This window comes from Gymnoscopelus microlampas, assembly GCF_963454915.1.
Source record: "Gymnoscopelus microlampas genome assembly, chromosome: 12".
NCBI classification, from domain to species: domain Eukaryota; kingdom Metazoa; phylum Chordata; class Actinopteri; order Myctophiformes; family Myctophidae; genus Gymnoscopelus; species Gymnoscopelus microlampas.
The window spans coordinates 14,049,767-14,075,176 of record NC_139949.1 but is presented as its reverse complement, the minus strand read 5'-3'; the positions used below and the strand labels follow the sequence as shown (position 1 = coordinate 14,075,176).

General features: G+C 40.8%; 1 protein-coding gene across 1 annotated transcript; it reads left to right on the top strand.

The window, feature by feature from the left end:
• The first annotated feature begins 2,842 nt into the window (after window positions 1-2,842).
• Window positions 2,843-25,311, top strand: LOC311057965 (vitronectin-like). Its single transcript, XM_084075189.1, has 8 exons — window positions 2,843-3,106; window positions 3,313-3,429; window positions 3,652-3,897; window positions 20,562-20,701; window positions 20,841-20,997; window positions 21,796-21,954; window positions 22,638-23,042; window positions 23,797-25,311. The coding sequence occupies exons 1-8, from the start codon at window positions 3,043-3,045 to the stop codon at window positions 23,931-23,933; spliced, it is 1,425 nt and encodes a 474-aa protein (XP_083931315.1). The 5' UTR covers window positions 2,843-3,042; the 3' UTR covers window positions 23,934-25,311.
• Window positions 25,312-25,410: the final 99 nt, after the last annotated feature.

Below are 25,410 nucleotides of genomic sequence, written 5' to 3'. Positions count from 1 at the left end.
TTTAAGTGGGCCCCAAATAATTGGCAAAACACTAAAGTACTTTATTGATAAAAAAAAGAAGTAAAAAATATTCAAACATTGAGCTTTTTTAAATATGAACTTAGTATAGTATGCTAGTTCCACTGATCCAAGTCGATACACATTCGATTGTTCGATTGACTGATCATCAAAATAAACATGCTCTGAAAAGGCCCACCCATCTGCCCACGGCCCACCAGATGGGTGGGCCGTGGAATCTTTTTAGATTTTCAAGCCGGCCCTGATCCGAAACCGGTTGGGAACCACTGTAAGACCCATATTTACCCCAGTGTTCCTCAATCGAATTCTGCCAGTGCCTTGCCTTCCTATCACTTTTTCAGCTCTCTATACAGTATTCTGTCAAAAATAAAGAAAGAAAGGGGAATTGAATTGCCTGCTCTAGGCTATAAGAAACAAAGTGAATGTAATTGATTTCTGAACAATAACTGGGTTGGAAATGAATTTTTGTTCTTGGCATTCTTCAATGCTGAACACTGAATATCAACAGCAACCACTGCATATCTGCTGTCCGGCAGAAACCAGCTAACTACAAAATGTTCATTTTTCAGGAAATGACAAAAACAAAAACAAAAGTGGAGTTAGGAGGTTTTGATTGATAAGAACAGCTAAATGGACCTCAAAGCTCACAATGAGGTTGGAGGTCAAAAGGGGGTGGAGCCTAGAGTTAGCAAAACCCCCCTTTGGTGGACCTAGCTGGTTTAGCAGAAAGTTTGAGGAGCCAATGGAGTTAGCTGGTTTTGTCAGAAGCGCTTTTTAATACTTTTCATTGGTTCAATATTTCTTTAATTAACACACAGACATAAAGGGTGTTCAATAGCACTGATTTATGGAAAAAAAAGTTAGCTGGTTTCTGCCGGACAGCAACGATATTTACGTTGATTGGGCAAAATTATAATATGAATAATATACTTGATTGATTCTGACTTGTAAGGGCCGTCCACACCAAGAATGATAACTAGGCTATAATCATTTGTATGTTGTCTCAGTTATTGTTCTATTCTATGTGGCCATTTTGCTATTAAGTTAATGAAATAATGCCACCCCGCAAATATGATGTGAGAGCAAAATGGCCGCTGTGTGAATACAGTCAATTGCACACGTTGCCACTTATATTCGCAGCACAAACCTGAAGCAAAGCTCCGCTAATCCATGAAGCCAACGGCCAATGATTTGTCAATTAGGGATGCATTGGAAACCGTTGGTCCAACCGAATTGCCAGTCGGCAGAAACGGCACTAGCCTAATTATCTGACTGAAGCTAGAGTGGGTGGAGTCTATGGTCTGGAGCCAGGCTAACTTGGCACTGCACACACCCGGGATATGGAACACTCATGCCGAGTTTGAGGCCGTTCGTCAGACAGCGCCCGAGTTATGCTCAGGACAGGCAGACACACACAGGTTTAATGAATTAATAGAAAAAAAATAAAATTATGTTAATGGTGAATCCAACATTGCAGTTCTGCCCCCCCCCCCCCCTTTCCTGTTGCTGAGTTGAGTTGGTTGGATACACAGTTGGTGTAAGAGAGATTCCTATTTCCGTTAGTGTGCATGGACACAACCCACTGTGCATTATAATATGGAACATACAAGAAGCAGCAGATCAGATGGACTGAATGATTGAGCGATGAGAGATTATTGTTCATGTGAGATGGGCTGTATGCAACTGTCTATCACTAGACACTATACTACCTGAACATCACTGGGGGTTGTGGTTACTCAGACACCCCCCACCCCCTAGTGGTTAATACTGACACAGCTTTGCTGTCCACAGCATTGAATCTGATAATGTTGGGAGTGGATTTAAACTGAACGGACCCTAGTGCAGAGGACAAAGGACCCATGATGCAGTGAAACAGGCTTTACCTAAAATAACTTACAGGAACAAAAACTATCAGGGACAATATGGTACAAACTCACAAACACTGAAGGCAAACTAAACTCTCAACAGATAATGGATGACACAGCAAACGACCAAAGGGAATTGAAATGAAGACACAATGAACACAACACAGATGCACATAGTGAAACTAACGAGACACAAGTGAAAACAATTGGTCTCAAACCAAGTTCATTCTCTGTGCCTTCTGGCAGGGACATTGCATTAGATTAGAGGTCATCGCCTGTCAACTACATTCCAAAATGAATTAGCCAGATGGACAACAGAAATTAATAAACATGTTCTCATCTTAATATCTGGTCATCAGGACTAAACTGATGTTTGCCTTTGGTTGTTTTTCTCCCTCATGGATCAATAAGAAAAAAAGGCAATGTCTAGTGTGACCCAGTTACACATGCATTTACTCACTCACTCACTCACTCACTCACTCAAATAAGACCTCAGTGGTTGTAAACAGGTCTCACACTGGCACCAGAATGTTATTTTGCCTATGACGTCTGTTAACAGCACCCCGAGTTGGCACCGGCCTACTAAGTGAGGAATTTCTCGGAAGCTGTTAGTCCAACCAAATTGCCACCTGGCACTGCACACCCCCAGGTCATATAATGGGCCACACATGCCAAGTTTAGCAGTAAATAAATAAATAAATACTAAGAGAGCTCCCTTAGAGGAGCGAGTTATGGCTGGGCCACTTCTGTGGGGTGGCTATTATATTCCTCCATTACAGTTATTCTGTATTTCCTGTCAGAAAATAAAAATGTTCTGTGAAGCATGGCATGGATTGAATTCTATAAGCACGTGGTAAGGCCTTTTAGCCTTAGTCTGGACAGAAATCTGCAGAAATCCGGGAGTTTAATGATTAAAACACCAAATCATCAATACATCTGGGCTCAGAGTTCAACGACTAATGGTTGAAATCGATTGATTGCTGCAGAGTGCAGCCCCCTGTGTCCCAAAGTGTGCCTCTCAGTTCAAACACAGTTGAGTTCATGTAGACAGGCAGAGCTGAACCTATTTCTGCAGCAAATAGATCTGCTTTATGAAGTGCTTGCTGTTTTTCATCTGAAAAGTGGAATATCAATTTCTCACTACATAAAGTGAGCAGACATGAAACCAGCAGGGGTCCTGCTGGCACTTGTGGCCTTGATGGCTACTGCCTTTGCTGCAGAGGGTAAGTTTATTCTATGTTTTTGGGGTTGTTTTTGGTCATTGGGAGATTAGCTAAAGTATGAGTGCTTATGTAATGTTGATCAATTAGCTATAACAAAGCCATAAACAGCATTGCTGTCATGCAGTGGGATTGGAACCCTATTTTACATATATAACAGCAGTATATTTATTTAGTGCTGATGCATCTATGCAACTATTTTTCCACAGAATCCTGTGTGGACCGATGCGGCACCTTCAACCCCCAGCATAAATGCCAATGTGACTCCATGTGTGTCTATTATAGCAGCTGCTGTGGGGACTTTGATACTGCCTGCCCAAAGAAAGGTCAGTAAAATAAGCTTCACTTGCATTTTTGAGAAGACATGAGGACATTACAGTAATGGCCCTATATGCTGTATATAAAACAATATCAATCAATAATGGACGGTATACTGGTGACTGGTTCGACAAGCACAATCCGTCATATGTCACCCTACACTCTAGCTTTAAATCTTATCCATGTATGCAACTTTTTGTGGCACTAACTTTATATACCATTCATCGCAGTTGCTCGTGGCGATGTGTTTGATGAAGTAGAAGATATGACCCCAGTTACCACAATGTCCCCTGAGGAGACCACTGTGACAACTATAGCACCGATGACCAGCACAACACAAACACCCACCACCACTGCCCCTCCCTCCACTACGGATCACCCCACCCTGCCCCCAGACCCCAACGCAATCCCCTGCAGCGGACGACCATTTAACGCTTTCCTGCAGGTGAAGAATGGCTCCATCTATGCATTCAGAGGTGGGTCCAGATACAACTAGAAAATGTGCTCAGTAGAGCACATTCACTTCAGCCAAGGTGTCAGTTTGTCTATACAGTGCTTAGTCTCTATTTTGGCCAATAGAACTTCATGATGCATGTGTGTCCAGTTGAACAGTTCTTCCTGGGCCAAAGATCAACTTTTTGTTTGCTTTGTTTATCTCTTCAAAAGTCTGTTTTTCTCAATTGCTTGGATGCATTTTTTGAAACACTAACCTCATTCTCTTAGTACCTCAAACCCCCACACCACTAAGGCAATTGGCCAATACATTATTTCACTTCTTAATGTGTTTGTACAGAATGCAAAACACTAAACAACGTTGTCATAGTGTACATGCATTTCTCATTCCAATTTGACATCCCAGTCAATACAGATTTATTTTTCTCGATTGGCTACAGTATATTTCCCATTCACACTGACACAGTTGTTCATTGGGTAAATCTTTGCATGCAAAATACAATGTACAATGTGCATTGTGTTTGTACAAAAGATAAGGTAACTAGAAAAAGTGCTCATCGGAAAGTGGGAGGTACCAAAAATTCAGAAATTCAACACTGAGTTCGAATCTGTTGTCTTCCGGATACAACGCCCCTTTGATTAGAAACAGCGCCACCCTTTGTCCGCCATTGAAAACCCATGTTAAAAAAAATTTGCCCGAATCGCTCCGAAACTTTTTCTACCCCCCCTAAGTAGGGGTCTACGAACAAATACTCCGGGCTCGGATTTTGGCTCCGCCCCCCGGAAGTGGGTGAAACAGGCACCTTGAACACTTGATAGAATTGTTCAAAAATGTTCAAAGTGTTTTTTTTCTGGTTTTGTATTTTTCTTAGATGCTCCTTTTTACGCAGAATTTTTGGGTATTTTTTTTTTCAAAATGTAAGTGTAGAGGCCAAAATCGTCCCCCCAAAAACCTGTTAGGAGTACGTTTCAGGCAATTTGGAGTTGATTGGTAGTACTTTGTTGTGACACTTTTTTGGGTCCCTAACATATTTTGAGCTCTGGAGTTAGTCATTTTTTCCTTTTTTTTTTTTTTTCTATTTTTTGTGGGGTTGGGTTTTTTTTTTTTTTTTAGGCCTTCCCCCCACTAAGTGGATGGTGCCAAGTCGAATGGTGGGTCATATCAATAGTATAGGGTTAGAACGCGCCAATATAACTTTGCCACTAAGGGGCACCGACAAGAGATGAAAATGATGGTTTTACAAAAACTATGCCACCGAAGCACCCAACCCGTATTTTCCCGAGGACCCTCTCATGTCTCTAAGTAACTGCCTCTGGCTACTTCCGCCACATTGGGAGTTAGGGGATGTTGTGGCAAGCCAATGAGGTGTTCTTCTTAGAGGTGAAATCAGTAGTCAGTGATGTTCTAATCAGGCCCACCCCAATGACGTCCTAGTGAGCTTGATTTGTTTGGTAAAGTTATATGGATTACTCCTTGATGGACTATTACACATTCGCAGCATGACCCCGGACTCAGGACCCGTCATCGAAATGTTAATAATCCATCATACCAGACAATGTCTATCTGTGTAGTGCCTCACCATTCACTCCTTTACATTTTCTAAACCATTCACCACTATACCTACCATGCCCTTCCGCAAGGGTCCACCAACAGACAGGGTATAACATACAGTATATACTGTAACAACTATGTCGTAACCATTTTATTACATAGTTATAACATACTGTACATACTGTAATAACTATAGTGTTAACATAGTGTAACAACTATGTTATAAACATGTTATTACATACTGTACATACTGTAATAACTATTGTTTTAACATACTGTAACAAGTTTGTCGTAATCATGTTATTACATAGTCATTACATACTGTACATACTGTAATAACAATAGTTTTAACAAACTGTAATAACATAGTTATTACATACTGTACATACTGTAATAACAATAGTTTTAACATACTGTAACAACTATGTCATAACCATGTTATTACATAGTTATTACATACTGTACATACTGTAATAACAATAGTTTTAACATACTGTAATAACTATGTAATAACATAGTTATTGCATAGTTATTACATACTGTAATAACAATAGTTATAACATACTGTAGCAACTATGTCATAAACATGTTATTACATAGTTATTACATACTGTACATACGTACTGCACCCCATCGGAGCACAGGTCTCCACCAGGTCAGGTCGGTTAATGTGGGCCAGCAATGTTCGAAATTCGCCAATCAGGATGGAATATGTCAAATCGGACAGATCCGTCTTGATCACATGACTATAGAGATAATGTGTACCGATTTGCGTGATGTTTGGACAAAATCTGTAGGAGTAATATCAAAACATTTGTTAAGCATAAATCGGCCTCCTGGTTGCGCCATAACAGGACAATGTGAAAAGGGTAGCATGTCTTCCTCCGCCTGGTGGGAATGTGCATGCACAGTTTCACGGCAATCGGAAGCTGCTTTTTGAGGTATTTCGTTAATAACAAGCCACTCCTGCAAACTTTAGATGCCAATCTTAGCCAATCAGGATGGATTATGAAAAATCGAACAAATCTGTCTTGATCACATGACTAAAGAGATAATGTATACCGATTTGCGTGATGTTTGGACAAAATCTGTAAGAGTAATATAAAGAAATGTGTTTTGCAAAATTCGGCCTCCTGGTGGCGCTATAACAGGACAATCTAAAACATTTGGGACAGAGGTTCTGCTCTGGCATGCAAGAAGTGTGTGCGCACAGTTTTGCTGCTCACAGACAGAGGGACACAGACGGACGGAGGGTTCAAAACATAGTCTCTGCCACGCCTTCGGCCTGGCGGAGACAATGAGATGAGATGAATGAGAATTCAAAGTTGTTGTTAATTTTTCTATGGAAGACATTATAGTTTGATCTATCTTTTACTCAGATACATTTTTTCCACTACTCAATGTAGGATAAAGGTAGTTGGACAAAGGTCCTAACATAGACTTTGATCCCTTATTTGTTTGATTTGTAGAGTTTTGAAGCATGCTCACTGTTCTGTCCAGTTAGAGTGTCTGATACCACAAACTTGACAGTAGCCAAACTCCCTTTTTCACAAGGGTCAGGATTAGCCTCTTGCTCCTTTCATTTTTATATGTGAAAGTGGAGTGAAAACTGGAATGATACAAACACACAGTACAAACAATCACTGCATGATATGCTCATAAAATTGTGTAAATGCCTATTTAAACATACAATTCCAGACATACTGTAAAATACTACACAAGCATAAATCTTACTTACAGCATTGCATCGAAGGGACTCAACAAATGAAGAAAGTCAAAATCACATCAGGTGACAAACAAATCATGTCTGCACTCCCACCCGATCTACTATGAATCACCCCATTCAATGGAAAGGAATTGCTCCAAATGTTCCCATTCTATGGGGTGGAATTGTACAATCTCTGCAACCCCGCTCACCCAGGTTACCGAAATTACTCCTAAAACCCCATTTAATGGAAAGTCTTCTCCATTGGCTGTTCTCTCGGACACCCAGCCCACCTCTTTCAGACTCGGGTTACAAAAATTACTGCAGAAGTCCCATTTAATGGTATTGAGAGGTTGCCATGGCAACATGGGCTAATATTGCGGTGGTTTTAAATGCATTTTGATTATATAACATTTATATTGTCACATTTATAATTTCTTTTTTATTTTCCCGTCCTTCAGTGAATTTATATGATTTTTTTTTTTATAATGTATTTATTTATTCATTCTTTAATTTATTTTTTGCTGACCGAAATTGCGTTGCCATTGTGTTTAATTATTAATTATTTAATGATATTGATAATGTAATTTGGGCCATCGTGTTTATTCATTATTAAATGATAAAAATCAGTTTATTTGTTAAGTTTGGTAAGGGAGGGGTGTGGTGGATTGCTCTATTTACAACGCTAACATAAACGATCAGATTTCAAATATGAAGTGCTTAACTAAAGGCCACGGATGTTACAATTGTGTACGTTCCAGCTTGAGTACCCATATCTTCCGTATTGTTCAATAAAAAGCCTTTTAATCCGATCGACGGCCATTTTCTCCGTCTTTTCATCAGCTTTCAACTATGCGATCCTATCGGTTGGGAGGTGTATTGCACATTATAACTCTATGCGAAAATGGCCGACGATCGGATTAAAATGCTTTTTATCCAACAATACGGAAGATATGGGTACTCATGCTGAAACGTCGGCATGTATAACATCCTGGGCATTTAGGTAAGCACTTCATATTTGAAATCTGTACGTTTGTGTAGACGTTACAGTTGTAAATTGAGCAATTCATCACACCAGGTTGAAGAATGTCCATGACCGTCATCTTTCAGGCCTACCGCTGATAACCATTAGCACATTGTCTCAAAGTGGGGTCCGGGGACCCCCAGGGGTACTTGAGGGGGTTCCAGGGGGTCCCCAGCTAAATGATGGACAGGGACCAAATGGACCCTTATGGGTCTGTAACTCTGAGAGTGTACAAATGTAACCAAATGGACCCTAACAGGTCCATTTGGTTCCATTTGTACACTCTCAGAGTTAAATGAACATTGATTTTACAATATGAAAGTGGGTCCCAGAGACCTACATGCCATTAAATGGGGGTCCGTAGCCTAATGCATGTCAAACTGGGGGTCCTTGAAATTAAAATGGTTTAAATCACTGCTAGAGAGCCGTAAAAATCTTCTCTTATGGGGGTCCCTGGCTTATCTTTTCAAATGGGGGTCCGCGGTCTAATAAGTGTCTATTTGGGGGTCCTTGGCACGAAAAAGTTAGAGAACCATTGCATTAGCACATGAAGTCAATTCATTGTTTAATTTCAAATAAGTTTAATTTCACTTATACCACTTCATTCTGTTGATGTTTCTATTTTACTGCTACAGCAATTCATCACAAGGCTTTTTCTTTACTATTTAGCATAAATATAGTCCTGGTTATTTCTCCCTAACGCCCTAAAAAGTCCAAACGGGACTATGTGGTTTGCGCATGTGCAAAGGAACGTTCAACATGGTGTGGTGGGTGTGGTGGGGATTGCTCCATTTACAACGCTAACGTCCAGGTCATAAACGATCAGATTTCAAATATGAAGTGCTTAACTAAAGGCCATGGATGTTAAAATGGTGTACGTTCCAGCTTGAGTACCCATATCTTCAGTATTGTTCAATAAAAAGCCTTTTAATCCGATCGACGGCCATTTTCTCCGTCTTTTCATCAGCTTTCAACTATGCGATCCTATCGGTTGGGAGGTGTATTGCACATTATAACTCTATACGAAAATGGCAGCCAATCGGATTAAAATGCTTTTTATTGAACAACACGGAATATACGGGTATTTTTGAGGGATCGTACATAATTGTAACGTCCGTGGCCATGGGGTAAGCACTTTATAGTTGAAATCTAGACGTTTATGTAGATGTACGGGCCGTAAATGGAAAAAGTGCAAACATCAGGTTGAAGTGTCATGATATGAAACCTATCTATCTATCTATCTACATTGGACTGACACAACGTGAGCTAAGAGACGTGGTTTAAATGCAACATAACACACATCACCACCCAAACAAACCTGGAAATATTCTGTGCATTTTCATATTTTGTTGATCATTTTTCGATAAGTGTTTGTTGAGAACGAGAGATTTGTTTAACTTTTCCAACCCCGTGACGTCACGTCAGATTACTTCCGCATTCCGCGTGTTCGTACTCATGTCTCTGTCAGTGTCAATAAAGATCTGACAAAACAAATGTTTTATGATCTATCTAAACGTTCAAATGTTTTAAAAAGGTGCTGACCCTATGGCCACGGATGTTACAATTATGTGCGGGCCCTTAAAAGTACCCGTATCTTCCGTATTGTTTAATAAAAAGCATTTTAATCTGATTGGTGGCCATTTTATCAGAGAGTTGTAATGTTGCGTGAGTGCAGTACACCTTTCAACCCATAGGGTCAGGTGAAAACATATGGAGAAAATGGCCAGCAATTGGATTAAAAGGCTTTTTATTGAACATTACAAAAGATAGAGGTACTTTTGAGAACCCATACATGATTTTAACATCTGTGGCCATGAGTTAATAATTTTATATTTAAAGTGTGAAGATTTATGTTGATGTACAGGCTGTAAATGCAGAAGTGCAAACACCAGGTTAAAGTTTCGCCATGACTGCCATAATGTATTATGGTTTCCAAGTGCTATACTGCCACCGGACATAAACATTAAAACATTAAAACAGATCAAATAATTGCTGTTTGTGGTTCTATAGGGCGTTGGTGTAAAGTAACTAAGTACATTTACTCAAGTACTGTACTTAAGTACAATTTTGAGGTATTTTTACTTTACTGGAGTATTTCCCAATTCTCAGTACTTTAAACGAAATGATGCAACGCTGATATATATAGTGGATCTAAGTGGTTAAACTTACTGAAGTGATGTTGGTGAATTCCAAACATTATCAAATTATTCTTCATCACCCCTGGACAGGCATCAAGGCACCCTAGGGTGCCACGGTACCCACTTTGGGAAACCCTGGTGTATGCTGAGCAAATAAAGATCTAACAAAAAACCAAAGAAATAGTCACTTATTCTCCAAAATTGTGAATGAAGGTATTAGCTGAACAGGATGTGACATTTCAGTCCATCCAACTTTCCTCTCGTCCCTGCATACTCTTACTGGGCCATTAGGTACACATAAGGTGAAATCTCTGGAATGCCATAAACAGCACATTTCACAAAGATTTACAGAGAACATCAGCAGTCCCTGCATGGGGCTTGAGCCTTGTCACAGATGTCTCATCCCACTTGGCAGCCTCCCATCCCCTCCCCAGAGACACCTTGTTCTACACAAACCATGGCTAGTCTTTGCACTGCTCTCCTGAGAGAGTTGTTTCCATACTGGGGATTCCCAAATTATGTCCAGTGGGTCTCCATATGATTAGCTTAATGAGGCTATAAAAATGTAACGAGGGTTGACCTTTGCAGTCTTTTCGCTGACCTTTGAGCTTTATCAGTGTCAGAAAAAATCAGGGCCGGTGCCAAAAAATCTGGCTTACTCTCAATATGGATTGAGAGAAGTTTCGGATTTAAAAAAAATATCTGGAGCGATTAGTTACAGATTTTGTGCTCAACAAAATCAGTTTTTTATACAAAAGTCAACGTCCAATCTTTTTGGTGACCGTTTGTATTTCCCAAGGTCCTAGAAAATCGAGACCTATCCCATTCAATTCAGCGTCTTTTTTTGAGTCTGAAAAGGTGTTTTTTAATTTAAAAATAAAATATTTTTTAAAAATATGAGAAAAGCTAAACTTTGAACTATTTCAAAAATCTATAACTTCTTATTAAACAATTCTAGACTATTGATGTAACCTACCATTCGACTCAATATCATAAAATCTATAACTTCAATAAGAAGTTATAGATTTTTGAAAAAAAAAAGTTAAGCTTTTTTCACAATTTTCAAAAATATTTTTTTTAAATTAAAAAACACGTTTTCAGACTCAGAAGAGGACGCTGAATCGAATGGGCTAGGTCTCGATTTTGTATGACCCTTAAAAAGTGGTTTAAACAAGCGTTAAAGTTTAGTAAACTTGAAGCTTTTTTCACAAACATATTATTATTTTATTTTGACCCTTCCACCCTCTTATTTATATGATATTGAGTCGAATGGTAGGTTACATCAATAGTCTAGAATTGTTTAGTAAGAAGTTATAGATTTTTTAAATAGTTCAAAGTTTAGCTTTTCTCACATTTTTAAGCTCAAAGGTCAGCGAAAAGACTGCAAAGGTCAACCCTCGTTACATTTTTAGAAATTGTATTTTTCTTCGAGACTCTGGCTTTAGACTAATGTGATGGCGCTGATTCTAAATATGCAAGTTTCTTTTTTCTCGGACAACAGGAAGTGCCTCAAAAGGCCACTTCCTAGTTGGTTTTAGGGTGTTCCAAGCCTGTGATTTCTCCGATACATTTTTTTTCCAAATCTACACGTAAAATAATGCTAAAATTTGAAATAATCAAACCCTAATATCAAATCATGATTTAATTATCCCTTAATTGGCTATGGTTACGGCTTCGCTATCTCGCTCAATATCTCGAATACGATAAGGACTTAGGGTCCACTTTTTGGATATGTTGTAGAGCTGGCTGAGACGCACATGTGGATGTCTTGTTTGTCCCGTTACGACACACTTCTATTTCTGACTTTGTCCTTTGATATGGTCTTAAGATATAAGACTCTATGTGCCTTCTGAAAGTGTAGGAGGTCAACTTAGGAGTGTCGTACCGGGACAAACAAGACATCCATGCGTGCGCCTTGGCGAGCTGTACAACATATCCGAAAGGTGGATTCTAAAAATGCATCGATTTTGAGATATATTGCTTTATTGCGCGAAATAACTTGACATTTGACCCTAGCCAATTAAGGAGTATGGTAAGGCCGTGTGCGAGGAGAGTTATATGGGCGCGTTCGGGGCGACGCGCTGACCCAGAAACAGGTGTCCAATTTTGTTTTTACTCCTTTCAAACAGTTTTTCACTATTATCTCGGCCCCTAGGGGGCGCTGAAACAATCGGACAACGTATTATTGATCAGCTCTTCACCCCGGACGCGTCCATATAACTTTCCTCACACACAAACATGTGGTTCTGAAAATTAGGGTTATTGGGCTTCTTGAATAATTTGGCCACTATGTGTACACAGTGGTTACTCCCTATGGTCTGAGTATCTACAGGGCTGACAAGGGACTAGTAAAGTATAATAGAGAGTATTAGTTTGGGTGGAAGTCTGCAGTAGCCTCAGAGTGGTGTGCACCTCACTCTGCTATTGCAGACTGTCTCTGCTTTAGGGCGTGGCTGTGATTGCAATGATTGACAATTGCAAGCACTGGTGTGACTGATTGATTGAGTGAGACTGAGTGTGTGTGTGACTGTGTGTGTCACTCTGTCAGTGACACACAGACAGCAGTGACACAAACCTTTTGAAAACCTTTTGAAACCTGGGTTACATCAGCCCTGTAGATACTCAGACCATAGGGAGTAACCACTGTGTACACGGGCCATAGCTTGTGTTCACGAGCCATAGTTTTGCATGAGCCACAGTAAAGTACTGTCTTTTATAGCCTCATAGAGCCCAGCAAAGCCTAGCAAAGCCTACTAGAGCTTAAAACAGCCTATTAGAGACCAGTAGAGTCTAGTACAGTACAGTACAGTACAGTACAGTACAGTACAGTACAGTACAGTACAGTACAGTACAGTACAGCCTAGTGCACCAAAACTAGTATAGTCCAGCCTGTTGGGAGAACAGACTAGGGGAAGGTGGTATAGGCCATACTAGCATGGAACAGGCTGGACTAGGCTAGACTAGAGTGTACTAGGCTTTAGCAGACTCTAATACTCTCTATTAGACTTTACTTGTCAGCCCTGTAGATACTCAGACCATAGGGAGTAACCACTGTGTACACATGAACTAACTACAGTAAGTGGCTTACTGCAGTCGCACCTATAGATGTCTGTGTACACATGAACTAATCACAGTAGATCTGTAAAACACGTGGATGGGCTAATTAGATCTGTAAAACATGTGGATGGGCCTATTAGATCTGTAAAACATGTGGATGGAGCAATTAGATCTGTAAAACATGTGGATAGGCCTATTAGATCTGTAAAACATGTGGATGGGCTAGTTGGATATGTAAAACATGTGGATGGGCTAATTAGATGTGTAAAACATGGATGGGCCAATTAAATCTGTAAAACATGTAGATGGAGCAATTAGATCTGTAAAACATGCGGATGGGCCTATTAGATCTGTAGAACATGTGGATGGAGAAATTAGATCTGTAGAACATGTGGATGGAGAAATTAGATCTGTAAAACATGTGGATGGGCTAATTAGATATGTAAAACATGTGGAAGGGCCTATTAGATCTGTAGAACATGTGGATGGGCTAAATAGATATGTAAAATATGTGGATGGGCTAATTAGACATGTACAACATGTGGATGGGCCAATTAGATCTGTAAAACATGTGGATGGGCCTATTAGATCTGTAGAACATGTGGATGGGATAATTAGATATGTAAAACATGTGGATGGGCCAATTAAATCTGTAAAACATGTGGATGGAGCAATTAGATCTGTAAAACATGTGGATGGAGCAATTAGATCTGTAAAACATGTGGATGGAGCAATTAGAACTGTAAAACATGTAGATGGGCTAATTAGATCTGTAAAACATGTGGATGGGCCTATTAGATCTCAACAAATGGCTCACTGCTGCCCTCCATTGGGAAATTGTAGTCAGCACAGGTGCCGTACACGACACCCATATGCAAGCGTACACGCCCCATTATAACTATGGGGGCGTGTACGCTCGCAAGTACTTCGAGCCTATATTGTACACGAGGCTTATATTTTTCTATTGGAACTCCCTATCGTGTACGGCTTAACTATTGTTATTATTACCCTTATTATTATTATTACCCTTATTATTATTATTATTATTATTATTCCAGTGTGTTACTGCTCTATACATTACATTATTATTCCAGTGTGTTACTGCTCTACATTCAATTATTACCCTTATTATTATTATTATTACCCTTATTATTTCAGTGTGTTACTGCTCTATAATTACATTATTATTATTATGATTATTATTACCCTTATTATTATTATTATTATTATTATTGGAATACAATACACACGGGGTGCCTTAAATATTATAAAATGCATTACAAAAGCGATATCAGCGTTGCATCATTTCGTTTAAAGTACTGAGAATTGGGAAATACTCCAGTAAAGTAAAAATACCTCAAAATTGTACTTAAGTACAGTACTTGAGTAAATGTACTTAGTTACTTTACACCAACGCCCTATAGAACCACAAACAGCAATTATTTGATCTGTTTTAATGTTTTAATGTTTATGTCCGGTGGCAGTATAGCACTTGGAAACCATAATACATTATGGCAGTCATGGCGAAACTTTAACCTGGTGTTTGCACTTCTGCATTTACAGCCTGTACATCAACATAAATCTTCACACTTTAAATATAAAATTATTAACTCATGGCCACAGATGTTAAAATCATGTATGGGTTCTCAAAAGTACCTTTATCTTTTGTAATGTTCAATAAAAAGCCTTTTAATCCAATTGCTGGCCATTTTCTCCATATGTTTTCACCTGACCCTATGGGTTGAAAGGTGTACTGCACTCACGCAACATTACAACTCTCTGATAAAATGGCCACCAATCAGATTAAAATGCTTTTTATTAAACAATACGGAAGATACGGGTACTTTTAAGGGCCCGCACATAATTGTAACATCCGTGGCCATAGGGTCAGCACCTTTTTAAAACATTTGAACGTTTAGATAGATCATAAAACATTTGTTTTGTCAGATCTTTATTGACACTGACAGAGACATGAGTACGAACACGCGGAATGCGGAAGTAATCTGACGTGACGTCACGGGGTTGGAAAAGTTAAACAAATCTCTCGTTCTCAACAAACACTTATCGAAAAATGATCAACAAAATATGAAAATGCACAGAATATTTCCAGGTTTGTTTGGGTGGTGATGTGTGTTATGTTGCATTTAAACCACGTCTCTTAGCTCACGTTGTGTCAGTCCAATGTAGATAGATAGATAGATAGGTTTCATATCATGACACTTCAACCTGATGTTTGCACTTTTTCCATTTACGGCCCGTACATCTACATAAACGTCTAGATTTCAACTATAAAGTGCTTACCCCATGGCCACGGACGTTACAATTATGTACGATCCCTCAAAAATACCCGTATATTCCGTGTTGTTCAATAAAAAGCATTTTAATCCGATTGGCTGCCATTTTCGTATAGAGTTATAATGTGCAATACACCTCCCAACCGATAGGATCGCATAGTTGAAAGCTGATGAAAAGACGGAGAAAATGGCCGTCGATCGGATTAAAAGGCTTTTTATTGAACAATACTGAAGATATGGGTACTCAAGCTGGAACGTACACCATTTTAACATCCATGGCCTTTAGTTAAGCACTTCATATTTGAAATCTGATCGTTTATGACCTGGACGTTAGCGTTGTAAATGGAGCAATCCCCACCACACCCACCACACCATGTTGAACGTTCCTTTGCACATGCGCAAACCACATAGTCCCGTTTGGACTTTTTAGGGCGTTAGGGAGAAATAACCAGGACTATATTTATGCTAAATAGTAAAGAAAAAGCCTTGTGATGAATTGCTGTAGCAGTAAAATAGAAACATCAACAGAATGAAGTGGTATAAGTGAAATTAAACTTATTTGAAATTAAACAATGAATTGACTTCATGTGCTAATGCAATGGTTCTCTAACTTTTTCGTGCCAAGGACCCCCAAATAGACACTTATTAGACCGCGGACCCCAATTTGAAAAGATAAGCCAGGGACCCCCATAAGAGAAGATTTTTACGGCTCTCTAGCAGTGATTTCAACCATTTTAATTTCAAGGACCCCCAGTTTGACATGCATTAGGCTACGGACCCCCATTTAATGGCATGTAGGTCTCTGGGACCCACTTTCATATTGTAAAATCAATGTTCATTTAACTCTGAGAGTGTACAAATGGAACCAAATGGACCTGTTAACCCCATAAGGGTCCATTTGGTCCCTGTCCATCATTTAGCTGGGGACCCCCTGGAACCCCCTCAAGTACCCCTGGGGGTCCCCGGACCCCACTTTGAGACAATGTGCTAATGGTTATCAGCGGTAGGCCTGAAAGATGACGGTCATGGACATTCTTCAACCTGGTGTGATGAATTGCTCAATTTACAACTGTAACGTCTACACAAACGTACAGATTTCAAATATGAAGTGCTTACCTAAATGCCCAGGATGTTATACATGCCGACGTTTCAGCATGAGTACCCATATCTTCCGTATTGTTGGATAAAAAGCATTTTAATCCGATCGTCGGCCATTTTCGCATAGAGTTATAATGTGCAATACACCTCCCAACCGATAGGATCGCATAGTTGAAAGCTGATGAAAAGACGGAGAAAATGGCCGTCGATCGGATTAAAAGGCTTTTTATTGAACAATACGGAAGATATGGGTACTCAAGCTGGAACGTACACAATTGTAACATCCGTGGCCTTTAGTTAAGCACTTCATATTTGAAATCTGATCGTTTATGTTAGCGTTGTAAATGGAGCAATCCACCACACCCCTCCCTTACCAAACTTAACAAATAAACTGATTTTTATCATTTAATAATGAATAAACACGATGGCCCAAATTACATTATCAATATCATTAAATAATTAATAATTAAACACAATGGCAACGCAATTTCGGTCAGCAAAAAATAAATTAAAGAATGAATAAATAAATACATTATAAAAAAAAATCATATAAATTCACTGAAGGACGGGAAAATAAAAAAGAAATTATAAATGTGACAATATAAATGTTATATAATCAAAATGCATTTAAAACCACCGCAATATTAGCCCATGTTGCCATGGCAACCTCTCAATACCATTAAATGGGACTTCTGCAGTAATTTTTGTAACCCGAGTCTGAAAGAGGTGGGCGGGGTGTCCGAGAGAACAGCCAATGGAGAAGACTTTCCATTAAATGGGGTTTTAGGAGTAATTTCGGTAACCTGGGTGAGCGGGGTTGCAGAGATTGTACAATTCCACCCCATAGAATGGGAACATTTGGAGCAATTCCTTTCCATTGAATGGGGTGATTCATAGTAGATCGGGTGGCACTCCTGTACAAGCAAATTGCACTTTCTGGCCAGTCTCTGCTAATTAGCAAAGTAACAACACCTGCTTTGATTAGTGTGTTAGCTGCACCTGCTTTAGGTTAAGTATGGACCTGCCAATAGAGGTCACTGTTTTACTTGTTTAAATAATAAATCTGCCCTGGGGCAGAACACTCACCCTCCCCTCCCCACCAACAACTATGTCCTCTGCTTCTCATCACATCTTATCACTCAAACAGAGAGCGTCTCCTTTCAAACCCCAATGGTTCTAATCAGCCCCCCGCCCACAGGAGTGGCCCAATTCTCTCACAACTTGCTACAAAAATCCCTCATGAAAAACTATATAATCTCCTACCTTTCATTTTCAACCTTCACATGTGTCTCCTTCTCTAATAATCAAAAAGTGCTATATATTTCATCTCGCAATTTACTTCCGGATGGTTCGTTTTGCACTTTTTTTGCCACATCGGTCACGGGAAAGAAATAAGCGCTGCCGTGGTCTATGGAAACGAGCCCAAAAGTGCACCCAAATAAGCCCAAAATCGCTTATACAAACAGTCAGACCTGGCAACGCAGCCTACGCCAATCATGCGTGAGAGATCTACAAGCTATGGGGCAGAGACGCCACCGTATCTTAGCAACAACTACAGCGCTCACTCTCATTGGTCGTGTCACGCTAAGAGCAGTCTCCAGACAATGGCATCGCAGACAGCTTGCCGTTACTGCTGTAGCCATCACAGTTAGTCCCAGCGACGACGGACAGGGCGCTGTGATAGCTGCCATGTCGCTAACGCTAACGTGGTTGTCATGCCTGCAGCGGCTGTGCAATCACTTTGTCAACAATGCACGTTCGTGTGGTGAATGTCAATATTGCTGCTCAGTTAGTCCATTGCAGATGGTGTATGTTTGTGTGTGTCTTCTGGAGAACTATGTAGCTCCACAGCAACTACAGTAACTAACGTAATGGCAGGACCGCCCCGTGCAACGCATGTTAGGCTGCATTATGGTCATGTAGTAATTTCAGATAATTTCGCTCCGATTACAGCAGTGCTTATCAACCCTTTCACGCCCCCCCCCCCCCCCCCAAATAAACGTACTTGATCTGGGGACCCCCCCATTCTGTTTGACTCCGTTCCACAAGTACATATTGTCAAAATAGCCGATCTACAAGCTCAAAACGCCTCACGTTGAGAGGCTTTGTAAGCTTGTAGATCGGCTATTTTCTACATGACTGCCTCTTTCTTACATTCTTTGACAATGTGGCCCATGTTTTCATAGTATAGTTTGTTGACTACTTTTGTTGCAGAAATGCTCATTTCCTTTACTTTCCTTTTTTTATTGTCTCCGCCAGGCCGAAAGGCATGGCGCAAGACTATGTTTCACCCCCTGTCCGTCCGTCTGTGATAGCTAATCTCTCACATCGTTCACTTGATCGCAGCAAAATAACAGCCCGATGAGTCAGTGAGAGCTGGATAAACGAGGTAAAATGTGTCAAAAGGAGTCTGTACGGCTGTCGATAAATGAACACATGACGTCGGTGGGAGAGGAGATATTGTGTCTTTTGGACAAACAGCAGCGTCGTGCTGATGTTTGTTGTGTGAAGCAGCTTAATGTCAGAGTGTTTGTGTTGGAGCGCCTCAGTGCGGCTGCAGAGTTCATGTGCAACCTCTTCCAGAGAGAGACAGAGACACTAGAAACTCTGCTGGGGAAAAAAAACACTGCTGGGCATTGACTTTCATATGGACATTGATCTACACACTGCAGGTATATCTGCTACACACACAACATCAAACTACACACTGCAGGTATGATGCAGCGTTTGCATTACAGCCAGCATGCCAGCGTAGTTCCCATATGGTTTCAAGGTGGGCTAAACCATATGGACCCCATGTCAGAAATGTCAGCGGCATCCACTTCAGTCCCAACTGCGATGCCCATGCAGGCTATAAGTAGCTTCTACCTGGCCCTTAGGTGGGCCCCAACTACCCATGTTTATGTGGGACCAAGGCGGGTCCTACCTGGGTTTGCCCATGCAGGCTTTAACTGGGTTCTACCTGGGCCCTAGGTGTACCCTAACCAACCACAGTGCAGTGCCCATCGCTCCAATTGTTGTGACGTCAGGGCTCTCAATACTGCACATTGGTGGAGGAGGAGGGGCCGCAGGGCGACCGCACACATCGCTGAACCAATGGTAGCCCACGGATGTTTCCTCTGGGGATTTACAATCTGCCCCTCTATGCCACATATCATCCGCACTACAGGGTCTTCACTGACCGAGCCACGGCCCCACTGACCCTCATGACGCTACGCCACTTATATGAGTTGCCAAGTGGCCGCGGGCGCTACGTGGGCGTGGCTGCGGGCTAGACGCGAGCCCCCGCGTAGCGGGGGCGAGCTTCTAGTTTTCTCAAACTACGAACATTTCGACTGATGTTCCGTATTATGGCTCAAAATACATTAAATCTGCACACTGGTTCTCAGCTCCACTTTTATTGACGCTTTCACCATTTTGACCTAGTCCAAGTTATCTAGTTCTCTTTTGTCCTACATTATAACTTAACTGAACTTGAACTGAAGTGAACTTAAATAGCGTGAAATGCCCTATTCTGGGCATGCCATAATAGACAAAGATTAGGCAAAAAGTAGACAAAGTAGACAAACAAAAATAGATGAACATTTGGTGAAACTTCCAGATCTACAAGCTTATAGTGCAGTTGTAGATTGGCTATTTTCGCTATTCGTACAGCAAAGCATATGGAGTCTACAGTAAGTGGATGAAGAGAAAAATGTAATTTGCCCATGGAATGAGACACCTTCTTACAATGTACAACTCACTGTTGTATCCAGACTGGATGTACTGTAGGCCTATGTGCTTACCTGACAAAAATACAAATGTCCAATGTCTCCCCAGGTAATTATTTCTTTGAGCTGGATGAGAGGTCAGTTCTTCCTGGTTACCCCAAACTCATCAAAGACGTGTGGGGAATCTCTGGCCCCATCGATGCTGCTTTCACCCGCATCAACTGCCAGGGAAAAACCTACATATTCAAGGTACTGCCTCATATCTCTCTGTACCAGTGCAATGCTCCAACAGAGCAGAACCTCGATATAAAATTGTGGTACTTTGTAGTATTTTATCATAAAACACTTGTTTTCATTGCAACTTAACACCTGGTGTTCTGGATCTCAGGGGAATAGGTACTGGAGGTTTGAGGATAATGTGTTGGATAAGGACTACCCTAGAGATATTTCAGTGGGCTTCGAGACGATCCCAGATCATGTTAATGCAGCGTTCGCAGTGGCAGCACCAGGTCACCATGGCAGAGAGAAGGTCTACTTCTTCAAAGGTAACACGCAACACCTTGTTTGTTTGTTTTGTAGTGCGTGAACTATTTAGTTCAAATACATTTACAAATAAATCAATTTATCAACAATGGTACAATTAGTACTACTACTACTAATATTACGATCTTCAATATTAAATATATACTCTCAGCTAGAGCTTATGTTGATGTCATGATTTTTTGAACATATGGGTGTATAATGGCATTCCCAAAATAGGGACACCAGGGTTAAAGTGATTAACCCATTCAATCCGGGAACGCATCTGTGTCATTTTAGGATTTGAGCTATAACCATTATTCTATACTTTGGGCTATTCAAAAATAGCAGATGTACAAGCTCATAGCGCGGCACCGAGTCCCGTGCTACGCGCTTATGGATCTGCTATTTTTGAAATATCTTGAAAATGTGTGCAAATCTTTGAGTATAATTCTTTTTAAAGCAAACATTTTTAACAAAAGTCTTTGCTTCTGGTGGGTCCCTGGAACAAAATATTTTGAGATGGGGGTCCGCAGCCAAATACATATCATTTTGGGGGTCCTTGACATGAAAACATGTGAGAACCACTGATATAGAAACACAAGTATTTAAAAAAAAACGGTTTGGATTTAGATTTTAGATTATTTTTTTCAAAACTAGCAGATCTACAAGCTCATAGTGCGGCACTCTGTGCCGCACTATGAGCTTGTAGATCTGCTATTTTTGAATAGCCAAAGAAATCTAAAATGACACAGATGCGTTCCCGGAATGAACAGGTTAAAACCACCCCAGCATTTTGTCTACCTGTGTGTTTGTCTATTCAGGGGACCAGTATTACCAGTATGAGTTCAAGCACCAGCCGTCCCACGCGGAGTGTGTGCAGATGAACAGGGCCTCTCCGTCCGTCCTGTTCTCACGCTACACAGACCTGTACTGTGACCAGACCTGGGAGACCCTCTTCACTCAGCTGTTTGGAGGCTCCAGTAAGATACGGCTCTTTAGAAACACCTTTCATCTGTTGTCATGGTAGTCCTTCTGTCAAGAGCTGAGACCATCACCGTATCCTAGAGGATAAAAGCATGTCATTTTGATTTCTATTTCATTGTGAATGGTGGGGCTACTCATTTGTTTATGTTTTTATCACTGACTGGGCCTTTAATGCACAATTTCAAATAATACATTTGTATTTGTACTTGCACTACACAAGGGGACCACGCAAGTCGGGAGCGATGTAAGTTGTGAATGCCCCACCCGGTGATGCAATAACCGTTAATAATGATAATAATAATAATAATAGCCGTTGAATGTAAGTGTACCTGTTGTCAGAATACCAGTTCTGTATGTCTGTCTGTCTGTCTGTCTGTCTGTCTGTCTGTCTGCCTTATATAACTGTCTGCATGCCAGAATAGTCTCAATATATGGTTATGTCTGTGATGCCCACCCAACGTCTCAAGGATTTTTTTATGCGGATGTGTGTACCTACACTGTGCAGAAAAATATAAACACACCTGACTCACCTATCTATCTTATCTTTCTATCTATCTATCTATCTATCTATCTATCTATCTATCTATCTATCTATCTATCTATCTATCTATCTATCTATCTATCTATCTACTATCTATCTATCTATCTATCTATCTATCTATCTCTCCATCTGTTACAGCCCAGGGTCATCCCAAGGGCCCTCGTCTCATCAGTAAGGACTGGGTGGGTATCAGACCCCCCGTCGACGCGGCCATGGTGGGCCGTGTCTACGTCAGTCCCCAGCCCGACCCGAGTCCCCCTCCGACCGAACTCCCCGCCCCTGTGAGGAGGATGCGGCCCAGTCGTAGGAAGCGTCCGGGGAGTAGGAGTAGTAAACGGGGCGGAAGGGGCCGACATAGCCGCTCCCTGTCCCTGTTTGAGGACCTGTTCGATTACTTCACTGACTACGAGTACAGTGACATGCCTGACTTTGACACCACCACCACACAGGACCACATGGGCATGTCTGACTACGACACCACCACCACCACCACACAGGACCACAGGGGCAGGCCTGCACAGAATGTCTACTTCTTCAAGAGAGGTGTGTATCATACACTGTACTGTACTCTAAGAGTGTACAAATGGAACCAAATGGACCCGTATGGACCCGTTTGGTCCGTTTGTACATTCTCAGAGTTAAACTAGAAAAGTGTGCTCCTCGGAGCACAGGTCTCCGCCATGCCGGGTTGCCTAAACTTTGGAAGGCAGTCATAGCCACTTGGAATGGGATCTGAAAAATCTAACTCGTACATCTTAATCACATGACCCCAGAGATAATGTGCATCGGTTTGAGTGAGTAGTGGTAGCAAAAAAATGTTTTGAAGAAAACAAAATTGTGGAAAGTGTAATCTGGCACAAGTGGCTGGGGCCTATGTGGAAAGTGAGAATGCTAGGAATCCAGGGGGCAAAAAATATTCAAGAGTTATTGGCCAAAACGTTAAGTGGGCTGTTGTAGTTCCACCATGAGGTTTATGTTAAAATCGGGAGCTGCGTTCCTGATTTGTGGCATTTTGTGCAAAACAAGACACTCCTGCAAAAACAACCAAAACACTGATTATTTTACAGTGTAGATTGGAGTCCCAGAGATAAAACGTTGTATAAAATGGGGGTCTGTGGCCTATTACCTAATGCATATTAAACTCGGGGTCCTTGAAATGAAAAGGGTTGAGAATCACTGGCCCATGCATGCACTCATTCACAACACTCCTTTGTCATTGTTGTTTGGTATAAATAATACAGGAAAAAGACATTGTGATTTTATAAATGTATATTGTATGATGTTCTTATTTCCCCAGATAAATACTACAGGGTGGACCTGAAGTCTAAGCGTGTGGACAATGTCTACCCTCCTTACCCACGATCCATTGCAAAATACTGGCTGGGCTGCAAGCGTGAAGGGACCACTGATGAGTCCCGGGCAGAGAAGAAATAGATGGGTAGACCTCCAAAAGATTCAAAGATTTAAAGACTTTATTGGTCAGACACTCGTGTATGAGCAGTGACTCTGTCCAGCATAGAACAAAATGTAACACAAGTAGGTAAAAAATAAAAAAGTAAGGTACTACTAACTAGTTATAAGTAACAAAAGGAAGTATTAAAGCGTTAAAATCTATTTGATGTGCAAAAACAGTTAGACATACCATTAGATATATATAAATAATTTAGAATTGCGCCTTCCCTGGGTTGCTGAGGTAGGATATAGAAAATATACGTAATATACAAGTAGAATATAGTATTACAGAGAAAAATAAAGAATATATGAATAAATTAGTAACAAGGATAATATACAGTTTAGAATTACACCTAACCTGGTTATTTGAGGTATGATACCATGTCTACATGTTGCAGCCAAAAGAAAAATGTATACATTTGCGAAGATATACAGTATACAGCATAATACAGTTCATGCAGCAGTAGGATGAATAAGTTATGCATAGCAGTCTCTATTATGTGGTGAACAGTCTATGGGTGAAACAGTTCTGCCCTGGGTGCACTTGCAATCAAAAATTGTACAATTTACACTAGGAGGTTGTGCAAATTGGTCCTAAAAGTACTTGATGTGCTCTGTTGGTGAGTGGGTGTTTATAGGTTACAGTCAGTTGACCTGGCAATTGGGTCATTGTTGAGCGCTCTCATAGCCTGAGGGAAAATGTTCTTTCTGTAGTGGCTTTGTGGCCGTGCATGCATTTGTCTGACCACAGCAGCGTTGCTGGGTTGATGGGGGCCCTTTAACCACTTACACCCTCTGGTTTTAGTAAAACGGACTTGAGTTACAACTGTATTTGAACGTTTTTTTTCCTGTCTAGACTAAATCTCTTCGATAAAAATAGCAGATCTAGAAGCTCAAAACACGTTGGGTTACGTCACGTTTTGAGCTTGAAGTTCGGCTATCTTTGGAAAATGTTCCCCCCAGTATAGGCATGCTGGTGTTCCATCCTATTAGCTCTGCTCAAGCACCTCCTGGAATACAAGTCCTGCACGGAGGGAGTGAAGTCAGCTGTTAAGTGTAGATGCCTACCCCGCCCTAGCAGGGTTCAAGTGACCACTGCCTCTCTAGACCCTGACACTGCCTCCCCACCACTTTATCAGCTCTCTATTCTGTCAAAAGAAAGAAAGAAAAGTAAACTGAAATGAGAAACAAAGTGAGTGTATTGATTTATATTGATTTACCTTCTGTTTATCAGAACAGTAACTTGGTTGAAATTGTATTTTGAGTTGCTGAGGCCGTTCTTCAACACTGAACACTGAATACCAGTAGTAACCACTGCTTATTCACGTTGATTGTTCATATGAATCATTAAATATACTTGATTGCGTCTGAATCTTAGTTGTTTCTTGGTGATTTCCTGTTCACATGACATGACCACACACACACACGCACGCACACACACGCACACGCACACACACAC

Excerpts from the sequence above, each read along its gene's own strand:
- LOC311057965 (XM_084075189.1), top strand. The coding sequence starts at position 3,043 with ATGAAACCAGCAGGGGTCCTGCTGGCACTTGTGGCCTTGATGGCTACT. Across the intron at positions 3,107-3,312 it reads TACTGCCTTTGCTGCAGAGG|AATCCTGTGTGGACCGATGC; the intron begins GTAAGTTTATTC and ends ATTTTTCCACAG. Across the intron at positions 3,898-20,561 it reads CTCCATCTATGCATTCAGAG|GTAATTATTTCTTTGAGCTG; the intron begins GTGGGTCCAGAT and ends ATGTCTCCCCAG.